This window comes from Rousettus aegyptiacus, unplaced genomic scaffold (assembly GCF_014176215.1).
Source record: "Rousettus aegyptiacus isolate mRouAeg1 unplaced genomic scaffold, mRouAeg1.p scaffold_m13_p_1, whole genome shotgun sequence".
Taxonomy (NCBI): Eukaryota; Metazoa; Chordata; class Mammalia; order Chiroptera; family Pteropodidae; genus Rousettus; species Rousettus aegyptiacus.
The window spans coordinates 22,358,384-22,382,205 of NW_023416284.1; the positions used below are offsets into that span (position 1 = coordinate 22,358,384).

The 23,822-nt window shown below is 39.1% G+C and overlaps 1 protein-coding gene across 5 annotated transcripts in view; it reads right to left on the bottom strand.

The window, feature by feature from the left end:
- KIAA0319L (KIAA0319 like) overlaps window positions 1–23,818 on the bottom strand; it is an 85,682-nt gene extending 61,864 nt beyond the window's left edge. Inside the window, exons 1-2 of one of the 5 annotated variants that reach the window (XM_016147269.2) lie at window positions 23,716–23,818; window positions 20,549–20,718 (exon numbers count right to left, since the gene is read on the bottom strand). In XM_016147269.2, coding sequence (XP_016002755.2) covers window positions 20,549–20,690 — 142 coding nt within the window. In that variant the 5' untranslated portion in view covers window positions 20,691–20,718; window positions 23,716–23,818. Of the gene's footprint in view, window positions 1–8,746; window positions 8,802–20,548; window positions 20,719–23,379; window positions 23,551–23,715 lie in introns of those variants that run through there. The other 4 variants (XM_016147270.2, XM_016147268.2, XM_016147271.2 and 1 more) reach the window with 4 other exon arrangements.
- Between the last annotated feature and the right edge of the window lie 4 nt (window positions 23,819–23,822).

Consider the following 23,822-nt stretch of genomic DNA (forward strand, 5'->3'; position numbering starts at 1 on the left):
CGAAGTTTGCTAACCCCTGGCCTAAGAGAATGTACTTTTGTTTGACTTACTATTTACTATTGTGTAGAGCTTCAATTCAGCTGTTAACTCATGGAAGACTGATAAGTTGCAAATTATTTTGATTTTTAAAGAGATGCAAATTATTTCTATATGGTTTGATTAATAAGGCACCCTAGCTATTATCCTTATCTCCTTATTCATTCATCCATTCAATAAATATTACTGAGCATCTGTTTCATGCTAGAAATTGCTTTGATGGAGCTCATAATTTAGATGAGAGAGAAAGAGATTAAACAGACAGAATAATAATGTAGGACTGCAAACCAATATAAGTGCTCTGAAGGAAAGAAATTCAGCCTCTATAAAGGTAGCTAAATTTGGAATTTATTGAACAGATATATTATCACACATAATATATCAAAGATACTTACTATATGTTGTTTAAAATTAAAAAAAGTATTGGAAATAACTTATACATCCATCAACAGAGAGCTAGTTAAATAATTAAGGAAGATTCTATAGTTATTGGCATGAATAAGGCCACTCTATATAGTCCTGATGTGGAATGATATCTAGGACACATTATATTGAAAAAGAAAGGTGCAGAGCAGTGTGTATAGTATGCTACAATTCGTGTTGGGGAAAAATAATATAACGTTTACATAAATTATGCATAGGATATTTTTAGAAGAATATTCAAGAAACTGGCATGGCTGCCTTCAGGAGGATAAACTAGAAAGCAGGGAGACTAAAGTGAGAAATTTGTTGGTTCACTAAGTATCCTTTATACCCTTTGAATCTGTACAATGTACATGAACTATGTTTTGAAAACTAATTTTTAAAATGTAAAAAATGAGATTTTTAATGGGCTCTTACAATGAAGACCAAAATCCTTAACATAACCTAAAGACACCTTGAATGATCTGGACCCCGCCCACTTTTCTAGCCCCACCCTGCATGACGTTGTCCCTCCTTCACTCCATTCCAACCCACCAGCCTCCCTTCATTCCTTAACTGAACCATGCTCCCTCCCTAACTGGGCTTTGCACATGCCGCCCCCTCTAGCTTGAACTCTCTTGCCTCTCTTCTTTATCCAGTTAACTCCTCATATGAGGTCTCAGTTCAACCATCATTTCCTCTGAGAAATCTCCATCCTAAGCCAGGTCTCGCTATATACTATGGGCCCTGTTGCCCCTCTCCTTCACAGCAATTACAACAGCTAAAGTTAAACTTCTTTGTATGATCATTTGTTCAATATCTTTCCTCCCCACTACACTGTAAGCTCCAGGATGACAGGACCCTGTCTGGTTGTTTGTTTGTTTGTTTGTTTTTAACTTTCACCACTGTGTCTCCAAGTCTAGCACAGGACTTGGCACATCATACTGTAGGTGCTCAAAAAATCTTTTTAAATGAAGACACAAATAAATGCACGTATGCATATGCATGAAGTAGAAAGAATGAACAAAGAGTCAAGAAACCAGACAACCAGGTATCAGGTAGGTCATTCTGAAGACATCCAGGTTGATGACAAGACTTTAAAAAGAAATGAGACCCATTTGCCACAATAAATGAGGCGGGTGAATGACAAGTGGTAGATGAGTAATGATTAGCGGTAGGAAGTGGTATAAGCCTCAAAGAGCAGAAGTTTTTTACATGAAAGTGGAGGAGTAATATTCAAGAAGTGACAGTGAGGAGTGATAAGGCCATCAGCTCCACCTCCAAACTCACAGGTACATGGAATATGGGAGAATGCACAACCATCGCCCACAACCATCGCCCGCAGGCTAGAGGGAAACGGTGTCTTTCTCCAAGGAAAAGCCAGGTCTCAAAACATTCCCTATCTCTCATGTCTTAACTAACAAGTCTGAGTATAGGGGAGACTTGTAACTCAAAGGATTTTGTCACAGCTGAAAAGTTGGGAAGGGAGAGGTAATAAGTACAAGTAAACTGAAAAGCACAAAGTTATAAGGAATGTCAAATTAGACTCATACAACTCATAATACTTCATACCAGGAAAAAAGGAGATGGAAATATATGACAAGGAACTGATGACAGGATTGCTGCCTATCTACCTTTGCTATAAAATAGTGAAAGTTTTGAGGCAAATTACGAAGGGTGCCTTACCAATGGAATTCAGGGGGTAGATTTACAGAAAATGGTCAATGGAATTTATGAGGATTACAAGGTCAAAGGGGAGGTAGCAAAATATCTAATTCCTTGATTATTTCTAGCAGCTCTAGTTAAATCCAGATCTTTGAATGAGGAAGCAATAAAAGCGGGAGGGGTGGGGGTTACTGCAGGACTGGTTTGCCCTGCAAAGACCTTCTTTTGCTTCCATGGCTCCCTGAAGAATATCACATAAGCTACAGAACTCTCTGGTAGTACAGTGCTATACTATAGAGATGTGTTTCATAACCCAAACACTCCCTGCTTTATGAGGTGACCTGGAAGCCTCAGTAAGAGATCTCTACCGTTAATTGGGCTGGAGAGAACACGTTCAATGAGAGAAAGAACAACCTGGGGGTCCAAACAGAATGTTCCAGACTCTCCCTACTTCACTTGTACCTCTCTTTCATTCTTAAAATAATGATTACCAAAATTTAGTCATGGGTAAGATCTTTGATTCATGTGTATCTTATCTGATAATTTGATCCTTTGTTTTAGCTCAAGAGAATAGAGACAGGGAGAAGACAGACAGTCAGAAGCACTTAGTGACCAGAAGTTTTAAAAAACATGAGCTCTGGAGGGTTTCACTGGCTAAGTACTGCTAAGAAAATCAATTCCAACAGTTCCTAAAAAGGGAAGGAGGTGCTCTGATCTCTTAATTTACATGTTTAGTTAGTGGGGTTTTGACTGAGTTACTTTTATTTTATTAAAAGTTATTTAATGTTGCTCCATTTCATGTTTAATAATAAAAATATGGGAGGAAAACAGTTCTTTTTCATCCATTCAGTGGATCATAGTTCTTCCTATTAGATGGTTACAAAATGTTTAACCCTCTAAATTGGTTAAAAGACACAAGTTCTAGTTTCAGCTCTAGGTCCATCGTTTACTAATAATTTAACCTCTCCAAGAGTGAATTTTCATTGTTTTCATTGTTGTTACTCTTGAGAAAAAGAGTTAACCAAAGGAAGAAGCAGGGAATCATTCGTAGAGTCAATATTGGATTCTAGATGTAACTTGGACAAAAGGTAAGATGAAAATAAGCTTCAATTTTAGATCAGTTCCTCTCCCTGCCCACACCACCATAGCCTGGCTCTGCTCCCAGGGCCTAAGCAAAAGCAATATTAAATCCTTACAAAGAAAGGGCTTACAGTTGGTAGCACCTTAAACTAAAAACCCTTTGTGAAAGTCTGGAACTCACTGTTGGTAGGAACATGCAGAAAGCTTAGCCAGGCTGAGAATAGGAGGCAGAGCCAATCCCTTTCTTTCTAAAACCATAGCAAAGTAGGGAATATAGAACTCCCATATGTATTACCTGGAGGATCCCCAAAACAGGAGATTCTGGAATGAGCAATGCTTACTTATCATTACCACCTATCAAAAGGCAGAATGCTAATAAATCTAGACCAGGTTTCATAATTCCAAGCAGCAGAGTGGAAAAGTCTATAGAATATATGAATTACTGCCAGAAAGAAATTCACCAAATACTTTTAGGAAGCTGTGAAAAACTTTGGAATTATTTGGAGATCATGCTGTTGCCTCTGGCATTCTTAAACCTCAGGTGACGAGCTTAACTTCTCCAGCTAACTTGGAAACTGTACAACCAAGAGGAAAGCAGAGACAGACTGCCCCCTGTCTTAGGAGCCATACTGTTAAGGTCACTGGGGAGTCGCACTTTAACCAAACTCATCAAATTTGGAAGGGCTGAGATGGTGGGATTGAGAATAGAGAGAACGCCCCGCCAGTATTAATCCAAAAAAAGAGTAGCTGGCAAATTATTTTATTTAGAGGTGGGGGCAGCAAGGGGAACCAAGTTTCTGTGGAAAACAATACATGGTTAGGACATTTTATAGGCAAGATGTGCACTTACTTTTAACATTCATTGAAACTAAAATTCTTTTCTCGAAAATTCATAATTTTATAATATGATCAAGAATCCATTCAAAGCTTTCCTTTGATAATTATAATAAACTATTACCAAGTGGTAGGGCAGAAGCCTTATATTTGGTGTGGAAGTCAGTGATTGAACTATGGCTCCATACCATCTGTCTTCCTGGAGCTATCATCAAAAGTCTGCATTGTCTCAGAAGCAGTGGGTCTCAGCCAAGATGGCTGCCGTATGAAAATGAGACAAGCAGGCATACTATCAATCCCCAGAAAAACTCACAGGAACTGTTCAAAAACAAACCACCCCAGGGGGCACCCTTCACCTTCCTTTTGACTGTCAGCATGTCTGTCACCTGCACACCCACTAGTAAACAAACACAAAAAATGTTCCACTTTACTCTCCACGCCAGTTATCTCCTGCAGGGGTTAGCATATTCAGAAAGCCAGGCAGAGGAGGTAACTAAATCCTTTGAAGGGCACAATCAGGTATTATAAAGTTTGGAAAAGGCCAGGGTAATAACCATTGTCCTCTCTTCTCTTTTTCAAAAGGGCCAACATTTTTTTCCTCAACTGCACACTGGTTAGATTGAAAGATGGCAGCAGCCTCACAAAGCAGTCCTTTAAAAAGAAAACAATTACTATTCATCACCTTTGCTGCATGCCTAGCTTTGTTAGTACAGTTTGTGAAATGCTATGGTGCAGGTAATTTGCTGAAACTAACAGCTAAACAAGAATCAGTGGGTTCTGTAACCATATTCTGACTCCTTTCCCTTGACTGTAATGTTTCCATTTTTCCCAAAGACCGTTCTGACCAAGGACAAACTCCCCATGGAACTAGGGACCAATAGATAGATACCTCTTAGTCACTATGCACATTAACTCTTGATTGTCTGCAAGAAGAGGGGGGAAAAGCTTCCAACAACTGGATCACAAAACCTGCCTTGTAGCACTTCTGAGTATTCTGAAGAATACTCAGAAGATGAAGTCCTCCTCTTTTAAGACTGTCACTTAAGCCTCAGAGGTACTGGATTGTGGCAAATTGCTAAAGAGAAAAATAGTACCATCATAGCTTCTTAGAAGGGGGCAATATTTATAGGCAAAAGAGGGGAAAAGTATTCTTTTAACCTACCCATTTATTAAAGCAGGATTACTATACTTTCCAAATTAAAGAAGCTATATTAAAAAACCATCCTCATTTAATCTTGGTTCAATGAGAAAATACATCCAGTCTCCAAGGTGAGGTTTATATGGAACCCTCAGAAGATCTGACTTTGGGTGGTGAATACACAATGCAATATACAGATGATGTATTATTGAATTGTACAACTAAAATGTATGTAATTTTATTAACCAATGTCACCCAATAAACTTAATTTAAAAAAAAAAAAGAAATGCAAATGAAAATAAGAACAAGAAAATTGAGCTTAAAAATTTGTTTTCAAAAGAAAATCTTCTATCAAGATCAATACCCTTGTTCCATCTCACTCTATCTTCTCGCCTCCACGCCACAAGGATTTGGCCCCTAACATAAGACTGCCTGGGGTTGAATCTTGATTCAGTCAGTTTACTAGCTATGTCATCTTGAGGCAAATTTCCTGATTTCTTCATGTGAAAAAAATAGGAATGATGACAACAGTACCTAACTCACAGGGTTATTACAGATATTAAAGGAGATAAGTTATGCAAAGTACTTAACACAATGTCTGGCATCTAGTGAAAGCTCAGTAAATATTAGCCGCCATTACTTTTGTTGTTGTTATTACACTGCATTTCAGTTCAGGTACCACTTCTTCCAGAAAGTCTTCCTTGACGAAACCTTCACCCCAAGATTCCTCTCTTCCACATATTTTATATATACCTCTAACATAGTATTTCTCTCACTGAATCATATTTGTTTGTCTACCTCACACACTCTGCCCTCTTTAAGTGCTAGGATTGTGTCTTGCATCTCTGTATTTGTAGGCCAGCAAAACACCTGGCATATAGTAGGCATTCAAAGAATTATTTGCTCATTATAAAAGTCTACCCAATATTTAAATAAATTTATGCAGTTTTCTTTATTATTGTTTATTATTATTTATGCCTACAGCACCTGGTCTTCCTAGGTGAACTCCTATCCAAGTATTAAACAGGCCTGACCCTGCTTAGCTTCCGAGATCAGACATCGGGCTGGGTGGCATGGCCGTAGACCGTGGACCGTGGCTCCACTGGGATGCGAACCCAGGACCTTCTGCATGTAAAGCAGAAGTGCTAACCACTACACTATGAAACCACCTCCTGTGTTTTTTAAACTAACAAAATCTAGCAAAAGATGTTAGTTCCAAGATGGAATTACTTGAGTTTTAGTCATTTGAGACAGAACCTTAATGTTAATTAATTGCTTGGGATAAAAGAAGGGAGGGACAGGAAAGAAAAGCAAAGTTCCCAGTTCACTAAGAAATTAGAGCTTTTCAAATTAAATTGGGGAAAGCACTTAATGGGAGTTATGATGAGAGATGTGCAGTGAGAAAGTGATGACAAGCCAAAAGGATTAAGAGATAACTGAATTTAACATAACTAACTAGGAAACAGCTTTTCCTGCCTTAACACTAAACTGAAAAATCTTTTCAAATCTCACAGTAATCTTTCCTCATGAAAGGATCAACCAAATTTCAGTTTGCTGAGCTATTTATTTCAGACCACTCCACTCGACTCAAAAGCAAGCTGGGCTTTCATTATGGAACCTTCTGAATAAATGGTGGAGAACAGCTTCCCAGTTCACTTAAGCAAAGAGTCATCCATCACTGATGACATCTAGATCCATTCAGTTTTCCTTCTTCTGAATAATGATGAAGAAAAAAAGAACTCTCAAAGTTCTAGTCACTTTGGTAAAAATATGGAAAGCAGTCTATCACAAGTCTGATGCTTATTAATCAGAAGTTTGCATTAATTGGATATGTTTGTTATTAAGTTTCAAAAGACCTATCTTTTAAGGTTTAGTCCAAACCTATTTTCACACCCAATTTATAAATTTGAGCTGAAAATAGCTCTCCTACCATAAAGTCACCTGCTCAGAAATTATCTAGTCATCAAGGGCTTTATAATATTTAAAGGCAGATTGACGGCAAATGACTTAACCATGTACTTAAAAAAAAAAAAACTGTAAGTAGGGGGTTACATTGCTGCGTGTGATAAACTCAGAATCTCCTGCTAAGCTTTTTCTCCCACCACCTTATGACTAAAAGACTCTGGAGAATGCTATCAGCAAGGAGAGCACGCCTCCAAGCCACAGCATGAAGGAACCCACACCTCTCTGTGTAACACCGTCTTTGTACTTCAAAAATTGCAGGTATCAAATGATAACAAACTTTGGCTTGTATATTAAAAAATGCTTCTAAAAAGAAAGAGAATGTTTTTTCTAAAGAGAAAAGCACCTAGATATGGTGTCATGAATCTAGCAATTCCCTATATAGCCCACTGTAGATGTTATTGCTATGAACCTGCAGTTGATTGCTGTCTCTGACTACAGGGCTAATAAATTATTTGCATTCATCACAACCATACCAACCTTCTTTTGAAACCCACACAGTGAACCTTGAATCAGAGAACTGCTTTGTTTTCTGGGGAAGGTTTTTTTTTTTTGCTGGCTGGTTTTGTTGTTTCTAAAGAGAAGGCCATTTAGAGGGCTGCAGCAGAGATGTAAATTAAATAAAATAGCAGTAAGCTTGGGAGGAAATAAGGAAATAATATAGCAAACCATGAAGTGTTATTTCAGCAGAAATGGCCAACAGAGGAAAAGTTTATGTCAATTTATCCATTAAAAATCTCTCTTTTTGGAGTATTATGTAAGTGTCATAAAAAAAAAAAAATGCAGTGGGCTGAACTGGGACATGTGAGGACTCAATACAACCAGGCTTCGAATACTTAAATATCTCAAACCACTTTTTGCTTATAGCAAATAAAAAGCAGAGCTACAGATGCTTTCTCATCTGTGTGTAAATGAAAACGAAACTGTGTGAGTAGTTAGTATTCTTAGAATTTTTGAGAACCAGTTTATTTAAATGATATCAAAGCCAATCTGTATCTGTACAGAAATAATTTTCTTAGGGCTCTTATTCTCTAGACTTTACAGAGCTGTGCATACTCTTCCCTCTACCCCTCTCGAGATAAAAAAGTGAAAAGAGCTCTGCAGGTTAAAAACCACTTCAAAGGAATCTGGGAGAAGGAAGTTCAAAGGGATTAGAATATTACTGACTCACCAGCCTGCTAGAGAGCAGGGTTCAGCTCTGCCCAGCCCCACTCTTTGTTCCCATAGTACATCTTGGAATTTATCATGCTACTTTATGTTTTTACATCTACCTTGGCCTCCATAGTGTGAACTCTGGTGGCAGGAAGTGGGTTTTATTTAGCTGGGGACAGTATTTGTTGACCTGAATTATGTATCTATATAGTATGTATATAATACCTAGGTATTAATCATCATTAAGTGAATTAAACATTCTAGAGAAGGTATTAAAATTCAGTAAGCATATTTTAAGGAACTGAATGTTAAGACAACACATATAAAAGAACCAAGGATCACAAATATTAGAAATGTGTAATTTAGTTAAAGTCATCAGTATAATGCAGCACTGACATTCAGATAATTTGATATTGTTTGGCTTATTTACTACAGTTGTGGCTTTTAAAAGACTTCGTTTTTATGATATGTACTTACATGTCTCTTTTACTTATAGCTCCATTTTCAAGTTGATTGTGATTCACACATTCTACTGACAAAAATAAACATTTGGGCAAATGGTTAATACTCCTGACTACCAAATTATCTAGTATGGACTCTCTCTAACCCCACATAAACTGGTCTTTTCTTATCCTCATCTGTAAAATGCCCAAATTTCTCTGCTCCGTCAAAAGTAACATTAATTCTAGGAATTAATAAGGACATCCAAATGTGTCTCGGTGTGTGTGTGTCTGTCTGTCCCTCTCCCCTGCCCCATAGGCACACAGGAACATCCCTGAAAACACATCAATACAGAGGGCCTTCCTCACTCTTTACCTCTTCCTCATCACTGACAGAGGCAGCCAGGCTGCCAAGGCAGCAACCCCCACATGCAATATAAAATAGTGGAGGTGAAACAGCTCAATCAAAACAGCTTGGGAAAGGGAAGGAGTATATACTTGTCAGCTAAAGTCTCCATGGAAAGGCCAGAAAACCTTTGCTTCTGCCTTGACCATCCTGAGCAAATAACCCTGTTCAACGGGTGCTTATATAAGCTTAGAGGCCAAGCACTCCCCTTAACCTTTCAGAGAAGGGTAATATGAAAATGCACCTGGTTATCTGAAAAGTGCACTATGGAGAAATGTCAGGGTGCAGCTTAAGCATACTCCGGAGAGCACAGCTGAGAGCAATTTCGAAAACCAAGCAGTTAAGAGACTGAAGTGGAATGCACAGGTAGAAGAAAAGCTTGCACTGCTTCAGCACAGGGGACTGTTTTGCTTCAAGCCAAAAGCCACAGACTGACCCAGCAGGATGCAGATTACTCAGCTCTCTGAAATGGAATATGGCTCTTCCGCCTTCTCTCTACAAGGCTGCCTCATTGGTTCTGATTAAGACTCACTTATTCCACTTCTATAAGTCTCCAGCTGGCTTGGGTTGCCCTTTGTTAAGGACAATAAACACTGTATCCAAAAAAAATTTAAAAAATAAAAATAATAAAAATAAAAAACCAGAGGAGCTATGTAACAGGCAGAATGACAGTCCTTTCAAAATTTTAAACATGAATTGAAATTAGAGCTACAGAAGTAAAACCAAATCAGTATAAACACTCTCCATCTCCTAGGTCTGATAATACCAGTCATTCTCCTTAATCCCTAAAAGAAAGAATCCATGAGCACACAGTTACTTCAAACTTAAATGTGCTGCTTTGGTTTAGAATCAAAGCATAATGTTAAGCTAGTTGGAAGAAAGAGGACATTCTTTAAAATTCTATCATTTACTGGGAGAGTTTAAAAGGGGGAACTGGAGTAAGCTGGGCACCCATCTTTAGGGGTAGAGTATGCAGTTAGTGGAGTTTCAGATAGGCCTTGGCCAGCATTCTTCTCTGCTTTTGTATCCCCTAGGACAGCATCTATGATGGTTAATGTACCACGCAGAGATATTATAATTCCTTCTTAGGGTATTTTATCATTTCCTTTTGTGACTGACCAGAGAAGTTCAGGATCTATATAATTTAGTGTTTACTAGATGCTAAGCATTGGAACTATTCACCTGGGGGCCTGATGCCAAAAAGGCAGGAGCACCCTTAAGCAGAAAAGACTTTCAAGAGCTGACTGGCCGAGTTAATAGGTCCAAAACCCATGAAATCTCTGAGGACACACACTTCCATACTAGTGGCAAAAGCTGCAGCTGTATAGTGTTTTCAAATATGCAGATAACCACCTTCACAGCTTATTCAAGGATATGGGTTATTAATGGTGGAGAGAATGGGCTGAATTGAAAGGAAAGCTGGAGATATACTCTACTGTAGACAGGGGCTTCACCTACATAATTCTTAGCAGAAGTTCGTTTTCGAGACTAGCTTGAGACATCAAACTACCTAGTCCCCTACATTCCTAGGGTTCTACAAGGAAGAGTGGGTCTCTGTCATTGAATTACTTTGGAACCCTAGAGAAGCCTCAGCCTCTTCCAAGAAAATCTACATACCAGTAACATCATCTCTCTCAGAGACAAAGAAATGACAAAGAAATCTGCAGACTGCCAGCTCCATGAAGGCAAAGACCATGTCTTACTCACTACTGGATTTCTAATGCCTAGGATTGTAGGAATCCCAATAAACACATTTCAAAAGAAAGAAGGGATTAACTCTGCACGCTATTTCTGATACAAAATCCAAAAGTGCTATTGAATCAGCTCCAGTCAAAACACTGTCCTGACCAACAGACAGAGCCAGCCTAGCCTAGTACAAGGCCTTGCCAAGCCCGGCCACATCATCAGTGTTTCAGGAAATGAACCGAGGCTGAGGGCCAGGTGGTGTCCTGGTGGCAGGACAGCATCCTCTTCCAGAGGAAAGGTATCCTTGGCTGAAGGAGGAAACAAGTAGCTAGTCACGCTCCTTAGTGGCATGTTACAATAATGGAAAACGCACAACATAGCGCAGCCTGTCATGGCCTTCCACCGATTTCAGGCCCGTAAAGCTATACAAATGGAGGCTACTTTTCTTGACAATGCAGAAAGTCAGCTGCCTACATTATACTTTTAAAAATGTAGGGACTCAGATGCCACTGAACAAACATTTAAGAAGCCAGTAGAGACCTCAAACCTGCTGCCCACTGGGTCATCTTAGAATTAGGAAAGAGTTCAACCAAACAGGATTTTGTTACCATATTATAATGAGTCCTACTAACATTGTTATTTATGCACCTGGATGCAGGGTAAGCACTTTGTGTAAACATTTTCTTTAATCCTCACAACAATTCTATGAGAGGCACTGTCGTTATCATTTTGTAGACAGGTATTGTCTACAATGATGAAAGGTGGGTTTCAGTAACACTGTCCAGGATATAATAGAACCAGGACTCAGACTCAGGATTGTCTGACTTCCAAGTCCATGCTCCACAGTCTTGACCCCTCTGCCTCCTGTCTCTTGCTCAGCTGATAAATAGGTAGGTGATCAAGAACAATTCTTAACTTCTCTCTAAAACTTATCCAGTATTGTCTGGTATTAAAAGTGGCTAAAGTATCTTAACCACATGGGCTGACTTTTCTTCAGGAAGCTCTTGCATGAAGGTCCAGAAAGCAAGTTCAAAAGGCAGGCCCTGAAACCCAGAGCTATACGTCATGACCCAAGTTCTGCAATACTACTCACCTGCGAAAAAATGTCCTAACATTAACCACACATTACTGCTTGGTCATATTCTTGCCAATTCCACACAATGCCTCAAATTGAAGACTATTCCAATTAATAAGATTTTTATACAATCTCCAAAATAAGCCAAAAGGCCTTGCTTTGCCCTTGCCATTGTTATTTTGTTTTTATAAACTCCTCCACTATCTTATTATTTCCTCCCTTGAGGAATTCCTGAGGAAAGTCAATTTAAAGAAAGTTTTTAAATTGAATTGGATTTACTGTCCAATTATGGCATTTTCTTATCCTTCTTCACTTTGTTAGGAAGTAAGTTTGTGTTTACATACTATTGCTAAAGGGCAAAAAGAACCCACTAAAATTATAGCTTTCCAAGATAGAGAGAAGAACTTAAGATGATTATCTTTTACTGAAGAGTACTTAAGCAAGAGGTAATTACTTCATTTCATTGGGAGAGAGGCTATCATTAGAGGATTCTGATTTGTCTTACTTTGCTCAATTAAATTGTGATATAACAAGATGCCATAGACTTGCTCAACACTAGCTGAATTTTAGAATCGAAAAACGTCCATGGTTTGTACTAACAGCCAGAAAACTCTACCTTCCCCCAGTTGCTATGTACTCAAGTCATTATCCTACAATCTGAGGAGACAGATTTAGGATTAATAATTTATTACTTTCCTGTACTGAAAAGTAGTTAAGAATATAGGACAGTTTGGCAGGAGAAAGTTCCTGCTGAAGGCTCATTGCTATGAGATATATTCCATTAGTCATCTGCCTTAAATTAGGTGCCCAGCAGATACAAGAAGGGCAGAGAAATATAATGTCATCTAAAAAGTCTCCTGAAAATGCTTTTCTTCTGAAGAAAAGACGGATGCATGTTCAAATTATTTAATTCTTTTAAAGGAAAAAGATACCACTTGGTCTGACTAGTACAACAGGAGCCATTGCTCTCAAAACGCAACCAAAGGGTAGGGGTGAAGGAGGAAAGTGAGCTCAGGTGCCTTCTCTCTGCCAGGGGCAAATACAAGCAGTTATGAGATCAAAAAGGGAATGACAACTAGTGGGGGAAAGATCTCTTGCCAAGCCAGGAGCTGTCTTTGTCCCATCTGTAGTCTCTGTGGGGTTTGAGGGTGATAATTAATCTCACCTGGAGTTTGGGACTAATTAAAAAATAAACCACGGCAGAGGTAGATGGAGATCAAAATATCTTTATAAGAAGTGATAAGGTGACTAGAGAACATAGCTTAGATGCACAATCACAAAAGAGCTTTCTAATACTTTCCTAGGCTAAATTAAATTTACTCTATTGGACAAATGCAGATTGTTCTGGCATGGGCAGACCAGTTAGAACATGGCAGGGAGAGAACACATGCAAATCCTAAAGACTGACTATTCCATACAACAGGATTCTTTTCCAGTCTTACCAAGCAGCAAAATCAGTCTTCCATTCTTTATCTCTGAAGAGAGGCAGAGAAAAGGTGGATAAAAGAGCAAAAATTTTCTTTCCAAATATTGTATCCCTCCTGGGAAGTCAAGTGCCCACTTAATGAGCTAAGGTTGAATAACAGAGTAGGAAAGAATGATTCTCTTTAATATGTATATTCCAAATTGGTACTATTTCCAGCATTATCTTTAAGTTAACCCAATAAACCTTATTGCTACATACTATATGATAGATGCTAGGTATGTAATTATGAGTAAGACAGTTAAATGAAGCAGACATATACGTAAGTAATCACAGTAGACTTCTGCTCCTAGCCATGATTGAGTAACCAGTACCAGATTCACCATCTACCATAAATAACTGGACAGAATATACAAGACAACTGTTTTTGGGAAATAAGAGCAATGCAAGGCTATAATCCCTGAGATAACGGAAACTTGAAGTGAGCCGTACAATTGCCCAGTTCTCTGGGGCAACTTTGCAACCAGGGCACAGAAAGCTGGAACCCAGACAGAACAGAGGAGTCTCACTAAGCCAAAGAAGCAGAGATCTGAGTTTAGTTAGAATTTGAGTGAGACACTAGAGAGAAAGGAGCTGTGAAAAGAGAGGGCCCCAGAAATCTATTGAGAGGGTCCCATGCCACGCTGAGGGCTGGTATAGTTAAAGGCACAGGACAGGACTACCTGAGGATTATTAGATAGTAGATAACTCAGGGCTGAAAGGGAAACAGAATCACTAGAGGTCACACAGAGCTGGGGGAAGGAGGTAGGAGCACTTTGCAACTCCAGCTCTGCCAGAGCAAAGAAATCACATTAATGCTATAGACCAGTGGATACCAGAAAGACCTCACCTTAGAGTAGGTCACACTTTAAAGCAAGATCTACTCTGAACCTCTCTTCATAAAGCCTAAATCATACAGTATAACATGGTATAATAACAGAGAGATGCATAGACACTATGAGAACATTAAAGAACAAGTTCGAATCAGAGGGGGGTCTCAGCAAAAGCATCAAAATGGAGCTGTTTACCTGAATCAGAATACATCAAGCAGAATGATAATGGCATATGAAGAGGTACAGAGCACCTGTCTGGAAACATGAGATGGCACTCCATGAACAGTGATTGGAATGTGGAGTAGAGAAAGGAACATAGAATGGCTCAGAGATTTCTATCTTATCACATGAGCGGAAGTGGTCTTTTCCCAGTTATAGAATATAAAAAAGGAGGAAGAGGGATAAAAGATCATGGGTTCAGTTTTGATATATTAACTTAGAGGTAGCTATGAGACATCTGGTTGGAGATGTGTGACGCAGAGATGGCCACATAGTCTGGAGCCCAGAGAAAAGTGAATGAATTGTTTGTTATAGATTCGGAAGCAGTGAGCGCACAGGTTATAATTATAGGGGAAAATGAGACTGCCCAGGGGAGAGCACACAAGAGTGAGACAAGAAATGGTAGAAACAGAATGCTGAAGAACAAAACATTTAAGGGACACACTGAGATGGGAGTGAGGAAAAAATAATTAGAAAGCTCAGTGCACTGGCTTTGGAAGAACAACAAATCATTTAAGGCGACTGAGGAAAGGGTCTCAAGAAAGAAGTATGTGAAGGTGTCCAATGCAGCAGAGATGTTAAGTAAGGTAAAAAGTATAGGTCTCCAACTAGGAAGGTTTTTGGTTACCTTGGCAAAGGCCAAGGTTTGGGCAGAGGCCAGGACCTCACTAGATTCAGAGGAGGACAGAGGTGGGAGAATGAAGCCAACACACGCACTCTGCTCTTTCGGAAAGCTTCACTGGCCAGAAAAACTAAGTCAGGGACTTGGCTAGAGTTCTCACAAAGAACATGCCTGGCCCAGTATTTGTTAAATAAATATGCAATTTAAAAAATGTACCCATCTGGTTGTTTTACCAGTCTTTGTAAAGATGAGGGGAGGGAGGAATAGGGAGTGACTGTTAATGGGTAGAGGGTTTCCTCTGAGGTATTAGAAGAATGTTCTGGAATTAGACAGTTATACCTTAATTGAAAAAATAATAAGCTCCTCTCATCTCTTAGTACTGAACTCCTAAATTCTACCCATCTATTTAGCACTACTACTGATTTGTATTGAGTAAAATTACTCTCTTCAGTGAGAGAGTCCTTGAAGGCAGAGAGCCTCATCACTTTTCTCCTGGACTACTTGATTTACTTCCTCATAGATACCCTTACCTCTAGCCCTGACATCCCTCCCCTTTCCATCTTCCTCCCATCTCCACCATTATCATTCTTCCATATTCCAGCAAAAATGATCTAGAAATTAACCAGTATTAACCTTCTGCTTAAAATTTTCAATAGCTCCCAACTCCCTAAGGCAATGATCTCCAAAGCAGTGATTTGATTTCGTACAAGAGGTGCACAAATCACTGGGGTATGAAAAGAAGATATTAAAACTATTTGTATTTGTTTTTTAGTTGATCCATTTAAATTTTTATTTTTGGCATCTCTTATATACATTAGACAATAATTCAAAGGTACTTGTTATTATGTATAAATGAACATATATTGGGGTAAATCCTCAACCTTTTTTATGAATTAGAGTGTGTAATCAAAAAAAAAAAATTGTAGACTACCTACCTAAAAAGACTAAAACCAAAGCTTCTTTGCACATATACAAGAACACGCCTACTAATGAACTCTCAAAAACTGGTTCTGAATTGAATACTTTTTCTCTTCACTCAAAACACTTATTAACTAACTGTGTAATCTACTTCCTGGCCATGATCTACCTCTTCAGGAGCTGCCATTTCAGCTCTGCTCTTTACATTGCAGCAGCACTAAACTGCATATAGAGTTTTTGCTATATACTGGGCTGTTTTACCTTTTTGTTCTTGCATTCCCATTGCCTAGGAATACCCCTTAAATCCTTCAAATTCAACCTTCAAAAATCTATTCAGGCATCAGCTTGTCTGGGGATAATTCCTCAATTCTCTCCCTTCACCTCTAGGCTGAGTATTTCCTCCCTGGTTTCAGCATCATTCTGGCCACTGCATTCTTCTATCTTTTCACTTACCACATCATAGTATTTACACATGCGTGTGCGTTCGCTCGCTCTGTTTGTGTGTGTGTGTCTCTTTCTCTCTCTCATTAAACTGGGAGTTCTTCCAGGGAAGGACTGTGTTATAATCATCCTTATTACCCTTGTGCCTAGCCTAAAACCACACTACTAATGAACTCTCAAAAACTGGTTCTGAATTGAATACTTTTTCTCTTCACTCAAAACACTTATTAACTAACTGTGTAATCTACTTCCCAGAAGCAGGGGAGCATCAGTAAAAGTTTTCATAGCCAATTGTTAGCTTTAGGACTACATTAGCCTCGATGACTCTCCTTGTTTTATGTTTCCAGAGCTGGTTCGGGCCCTCTTGTCCCTTACACACATGCACATGCACATTCTTTAGATATGTTAATATATTTGTTATTATTTTAACTAGAACTTGCTGGTCTCAAAGGCACTGTATCTCCCAAAGGTGCCTTCACATAGAAGGTAACTTCTCTGTGTTGATTCTAAGCTTTAAATCTCAAATAATAGATTGTGTTGATTTTAAAGTTTAATTCTCAAAGGAAAGTTCTCTTATTGCTAATTTGTTAATTTATTCAGTCAACAAATATTTTTATGGTGCATCTAATATGTGCCCAGCCATCAGTACTTGCTAGCATAAGTAAAAAAGACAAAATTCCTGCTCTTAAGAAGCTGACAATCTATTGCAGTAATTTCCAAACTCTTGGGGTCACCTCATTTGTCTCCAAATACTGATAATCCCCAGGTCCAAAATGTTATTTTTCAAGCCATTTAACAATAACATTAAACAGAAAAATAGTGATTCAATGGCCCACAAGGAAAATACAGAGCATCTTTTATCAGACAAATTGTAATCACTGCTTTCAAGCAGTGGGCTTCAGCACTGAACCCAAAAGCAATAATAAAAAAGCTCATTACATGTAAGTCGATGGGTGCCTGGGCTCTACCAGAGATGGAATAAACTGCCGAGTGATAAACAAGAATAGGGATAACTAGAGAGCTGCCTTATTTTGATTAGTTTTTCAGGAATCGTCCATACAATCCATGAGCTAAATGACAACAGCAAACCTTCAAGAATATATTTTATCAGGGAAAACTTAAGAATGCATGTAAAAACTGAACAAACTCATGAGTAGATAAATACTGACTCGAGCTATCAACAGATTTTTGCTGCTATTGTTTTGTTGTTGCTTTTTCAGGTAAGTCTTTTTCCCCCCTTATAAAATGAAAGTTATATATGTACACTGAAAAAAGATCTGGAAAACACAGGAAAGTATAAAAGGATAATAATTCCACTATTCAAAAAAATGTATAAACGTTTATTAGTTACATATGTTGTTTTAGATTGTTTTCTAGTACATAAATTTTTTTTTTCAAAAAAATAAGCACCATAATGAATATGCAATTGTATATTCTGCTTTTATCAGTTAATACGCGGGCATTTTCTCATGTATTTACTTTTTAAATTATGAATTTTAAAGATTGATGATATTCCACCATGTAAATTATGGTATATGGACATACCATAATTTCTCCCCCCTTTATTGTTGGGCAGTTGTTGCAATGTTTTGCAACAGAGAATAAAAGAATACTGATGAATCCTCTCATTCACAACTATCTAAATGTGTCCTTGAGGGAATGGGGAGGTGGATGGGGTAAAAAGGGCCAAATATGAGATGAAAAAAATTTAACTATGTGCAGTGAACACACAATGCAACATATACATGTCTTATTGTTTAACTGTATACATGAAACTTACTGGATTTCATTAACCAATGTCACCATAATAAAAGAAAAAGAGAGAGACAGACAGACAGACAAACAGAAAAAAAGAAAAGTGTGTCCCTGAGTATATTCCTAAAAGGGAAATTACTAAATTAAAGGACATGAACTTTTTAAAGATCTTGATATTTATGCCAAAAAGCTGTGTTCAAACTCCCCAGCACAATATAAGGGCAACCACATCACTCCTTGGCAGAACTAGATATTTTTATATTCTCTATCATCAGTATGATAGATTAAAAAGGATTTCTCATTTTAATCTGCAGTTCTTTGGTTAGTAATGAGAATGAACATTTTAAAATATTTATAAATCATTTTAATTTCTTATTTATGGTACTCTGTTTATGTCCTTTATTCATTTTTTGTTAGAATGCTGTGGTTTTTTAAAAAACTAATGAGAAAGGGCTCTGATAAATTAAAATACATAACAAATTTGTCATGTGTTGTTTGCATGTTCCCTCAGTTTGAATACACATGGTTCTTGGTTCTTCCATGGTAAAAGCTCCAAACTTTTCTAAAATGGTACATTTAGAAGTGGTACAATCTAATCTCTACCAAAACACTCCTAACAATACCACCTTTGCACCTTTACACTAAATCTGGTCACTAGAGTGCTGTTTTTAAGCACCAAGTTCAAGGAATACTAAGACTAGCCCAATGAGCCCACAGTACTATGTCTAACCACATGCAAGACTGAAATATACAGTAACTTTTGGAAATGCATTGCTCTCCCCTGTAATTGGAATCCCTCAAATAACAAGCTGCTTATCATGATTCAGAGTAAAATATTGTCTTTGGTCCTCTAAAAGATCATTAGATGGAAAAGAGCATGAGCTGTAGAGCTGTAGAGTGGACAGGCCTGGGTTTAGAATCCTGGCTCTGTCACGTTCTTGCTGTGTGACCTTGGTCAAGTCATCTTGCGCTAGGTGTGCCTCAATTTCCTTATCTATAAAATGAGAATACAACTATCTGTTTTAGGGATGGCATGAGGATTAAATGAGATAAGATATGTAATGTTTATAATCAGGAGTCTGGTGTACGGTAGGTGAACTTGAAAAAAATGTGGTTTTCCTACTCTCACGGTGCTAAATCAGTTACTTATTTAATTCAAATGATCTTACATAAAATGTTGGCCTGAAATAGCTGTCCCAGCAAAGCATCATCTGGGTAAAAAACATTTAGGTCAGCTTTCTGTCAACTGCAATATCCACTGCTATAATTATGCAATCATCAACCACCACTGCAAGACAACAAAAACCGAAAGCTGATGTTACTGAAATTACTAAATACGGTAATTACTTAACTCTCAAGATCATGACCACCAATTCCTTTAGGAAAGCAACAGAAATCTTTGTAATTATAGGAGCAAAAGGCTGATTAGTTATCCTAGACAGTGGTCTCTGCAACAGAAGGCTTTTGGTCATTGCCCAGAATGGCAGCATACTCAGAAGTCTTTCTCAAATTGCTATTTTCTGACATATAATACTCTGCAAGAAACAATGTCAACAAAAGAAATGAAAGAAAAAAGAATACAGAAAGAAAGGATATTCTTTGAAATTTAGCATTCTTGGCACTCTTTTCTGGTAAGAGGTTCTAGGCTGGGTAAAATAATCTCTAGGAGGAAAGCATACTTTATGAAATCTATCAGCATAACCCCTTTCTGTGGAAAAAGCAAGGAACATGTTCCTTTAAGTATTGATTCCTTTCTCTCTAGTGGACTGGTTCTGCCTGTAAGTGTTGATTCCTTTAGAAAAGAAAGGAAACAACGTATCATTTACTAAACACCTATGTTCAGAGCACTGTACTACATGCTTTAATTATTTTATCTCCCAAATCAAGCTCTGAGGTAGGTCTTATGTTCTTACAGACAATAAGTAACTTGCTCAAGGTTTTGTTAAGTGAAAACATCCAGCTCTAAGTCCCAGGTTTATTCAACTTTAAAACCTTTCTCTTTTCTTTTTTCTTTCTTTTGTCATCTTACAATCCCTTACTTTTATTTTTTTCCGACTACAGCACCTGGTCTTGCTAGGTCTCTCATCCAAGTACTAACCAGGCCCGATTCTGCTTAGCTTCTGAGATCTGATGGGACCAGGCTTGTTCATGGTGGCATGGCCATAGACAGAACCTTTCTCTTTTCATTCCATCTTCATCAAATCTCAAAACAGTTGTGCCAACTCTCCCTTATGATAAAGAATCCAATTTAAATTTTAGTTCCAAAACAAAACAAACAAATCCAACTAAGTGTCCACCAACAAGACATTACTGTCAATTAGAAAACTGCTTTTCTGCTTCCTTCTAGTCTTTAAAATGAACTGAAGGACACACACAATATTCCTTTTTTTGAAGCCTTAAATGTATAAAGAAAGTATAGTACCTGTTGACAACCACAGAGCACTGAAGCAGAAGTAGGTATAAAATGCGTACAGGCTTTTCAACCACTTCACAGATGTCAGCCAGCAAAATCCTGATAAAATCCAGGAAGCAGGGCTTGGCCTGACTCCCAGTCTCTTCTCCATGGCCTTCCAGACAGGCAGAACCAGTCCACTAGAAAGAGACAAAGAGAAGAAATTGTATGCCAAGTAATTAATAATTGATTCCTGGAAATGTAGAATGCTAGATAGATTAGGGGGAAATTTCAAGTTTGTCTTTCACTGCTCATCTCTGCCCATAAATTTTAAACCTGAGCTTTTGAAATAGCCTATAATTATCAGGATAAAAACACAGCAAGGGATATGAAACAAATCCATTGTAAAACCGAAACACTTTATATTCCATCATTTACAGCCTAACAGTAAATCATATATGTGGAAAAATGGAAAGGTATCAGCCTGCAAAAAGATCTGAGTTTCAGTTCCAGTTCTGCTACGAACAGCTTTGTGACTAACCAAATATGCTTCCTTATATATGAAAAGAAAAGGCTGGACCTAAAGGTTTTAAAATGTAATGTGTTTGTCTTTAGAGAGGGCATGCACTCTCCAGTTTGCAACTGTCCTTGCCACTATTATCTTTAAAAGTCTATGCAATTTATACTTCGGTGTCACCTCCCTGATCCCTAGAATCATTTGCAATTCCTGACTTGAATTCATATACAATTTTTTCAATAAATATTTACTCAGCCCTATTATATACCAGACATCGTGCTGGCTACTCTAGAATCTAGAGGCTGTTTATGTCCCTTCCAGAAGAAAAATAAAATTATTTTCCATCAATATCTTCTCTCTTATACAACTTTCCTATACTGTATAAATTATTACATAAATCTTGGCAACATTATGAGGCTTGATCAAGTTCTGAAGAAGCAATTGAAAAAATCTTTTGTCCTAAATGTGCACCTGTCATCCAAATCTGGCAAGTGGTACAAACTGACAATCCCCACATCATCCAACATACAGAAAGATTGGCATTTTATGGGTTGGATATCCAAACTAATATTATGAAATATACACGCACACACACAGCTGCAAAACTAAAGTACAGCCCACCCAACAAAAGGCTTTTACTGAGCCTTAAGCATTTGAAGGACTTCGTCTTTCTCATTCACTTCTATCCACTCCTGTTTCTAGTTATTTTGTAGTTGCCTGTAAGGAAGCAGGAAACAGAAAAGACATCGTGTGTGGGCCAAAGACATGCTCAAGAGATTATGAAATAGAGTCTAAGAAAGTATATCCAGAAACTTCTCTAGCCTCCCAAGATGGAATGAGTGAGTGTGCATGTGTGTATGGATCTTATCCAACACATTTCTGTCTACCACAAAAGGGTTTTTTAAACTCAAGGTGACTCAGTACCTGTCATCAATAGTGTGACAGGTGGGCGATAGAAGCATTAAAGAAATGAATAGGGTTTGAAAATGGGAGTAATAAACACCATTGGATTAGCAAGATGATTAGAAGTACAATGTCTTACAAACCATGCATAAGAGGGAGGCAGAGCTATTTTCCTGTGAACTTCCAACTAGTCATTCTTCTGAAACCTACAATTGCCCAAGGGCACAAATCACTGCGAGGGTGCAGTCAAAGGCTTGCTGACCAAAGGCAGGAGCAACACATCACCAAGATCCAAAAGGCTTGTTATAGAATCAAAGGGTAACAGCCCAGGGAGAAAACACACACCCCCACAATACCTGACAAATGAAAATCTAGAAAAGCTTGCAATAGTTCTGGCATTTAGGGCGTTACAAGTACACCCGAAATAAAAGCACTCTCTGTTGCAGCAGCTGTTCAGACAGAGCAGGGGGTAATGTTTACTTAATACTTCAGGTTGATGGGGAATGTATCATAGTTCAGTCTGTCAGCTACATACATGGAACTCCATTTATGTATACAGCGATAAGATATGTTTGAACGACAGAGCACGTCTGAAACAGCCTATTCAGCTGGTGTGAGTAATCAAGAATAAAGCTCTTTTAAAAAAAAAAGTCTCGGATATTTGGGAAAGTTACAGAACAGACTGCCATGAATAGCTTTGCTTATATTTGCAAGCACTGTTTTCCAAATAGCTGGAAAAATGAACAGATTGTTCCAGGAGGTCGTCTTTCCAATTTGCTCTTAGCTTCTAGTCTGTTAATCACATAAGAAAGCACAGTGAGAGTCAGCTAATGCTCTTCACCTATTGCATCCATTGTAGATTGAGTACAACCACCAAGAGATGAGAGAAGGCAACGCTTTCCTGGAATCACACCTGAGGTTTTTTTTTTTTTTTTTTTTTTTTTTTTTTGACTTCACCTGTGTGCTCCCTGCAGCCAGCACAGGACCTCTTTGTGGGGCAAGTCTTAAATGAGGCAGATTTCACACAGTAATTTACACGTCGTGCTCAGCCCCGCCCCCCTTTTTCAGCACCAACTTTCTATCTTGGTGAGAACACCGAACACCAGAGACGGCAGCTAAGGGAGAGGTTGCAGAAGTCGAAGGGGGTAAGACAGCAGAGCCCCGAGCCCGGTCTGTCTGTCTGTCTGTCTGTCTGTCTGACTGTCAGGGGATGGAGGAAGCTGCAGGACCAGGCCCGAGCCCGAAAAAAGCGGAGTTCAGCCTGAGACTCGAGCTCCGCACCTGCAAAGCCAGAAGCTGCTGGCTGCCCTAGCCGAGCCAGGGGCGCCACCTCCGGGTCCCAACACCCGGCTAGCGCACCCCCAGAAATAGCCCGTCCCCCTTGCCCCTCCCCTGAACTCGTGGTCCTTGGCCTGGAAACCAGCCGCCTCTGGCCACCTACCCGGGCTCAGGGCCACACAGAGGGGCCCCGGCTCTCGGGAGCCGCCGCCTCCTCCCGGTCCATGGGGTCGGAGCCCCAACCTTCGCTCCCCTCACCCGGAGGAGGAGGAGGAGGAAGAAGATAGTGCGGACTTCCCACCCGGACAGCTCCCTCTCGCCTCAGCTTCCCCGGACTGCGACGGCGGCCGGAAACACCGCCTCCTCCCACCTCGGGGGCTCAACCCGGAAATACACTCTACATGCTAAGCAAGCCCTCCTGTCCGCCTCTCCGGAAGCTCAATTCCAGCCTCGAGCCCAAGGGGTAGGAGAGACAGTGCTGGAGGGCAGAACTACGCACGAGCAAAGGAACCTGAGCCTCCAGGCTGCTGCCTCGCGCTCTCCAGAGGCAGTCTGCACCTTCGCCCGCCCTGCGCGGTCCCTGGGTCCCAGACTCGGGCAATACCC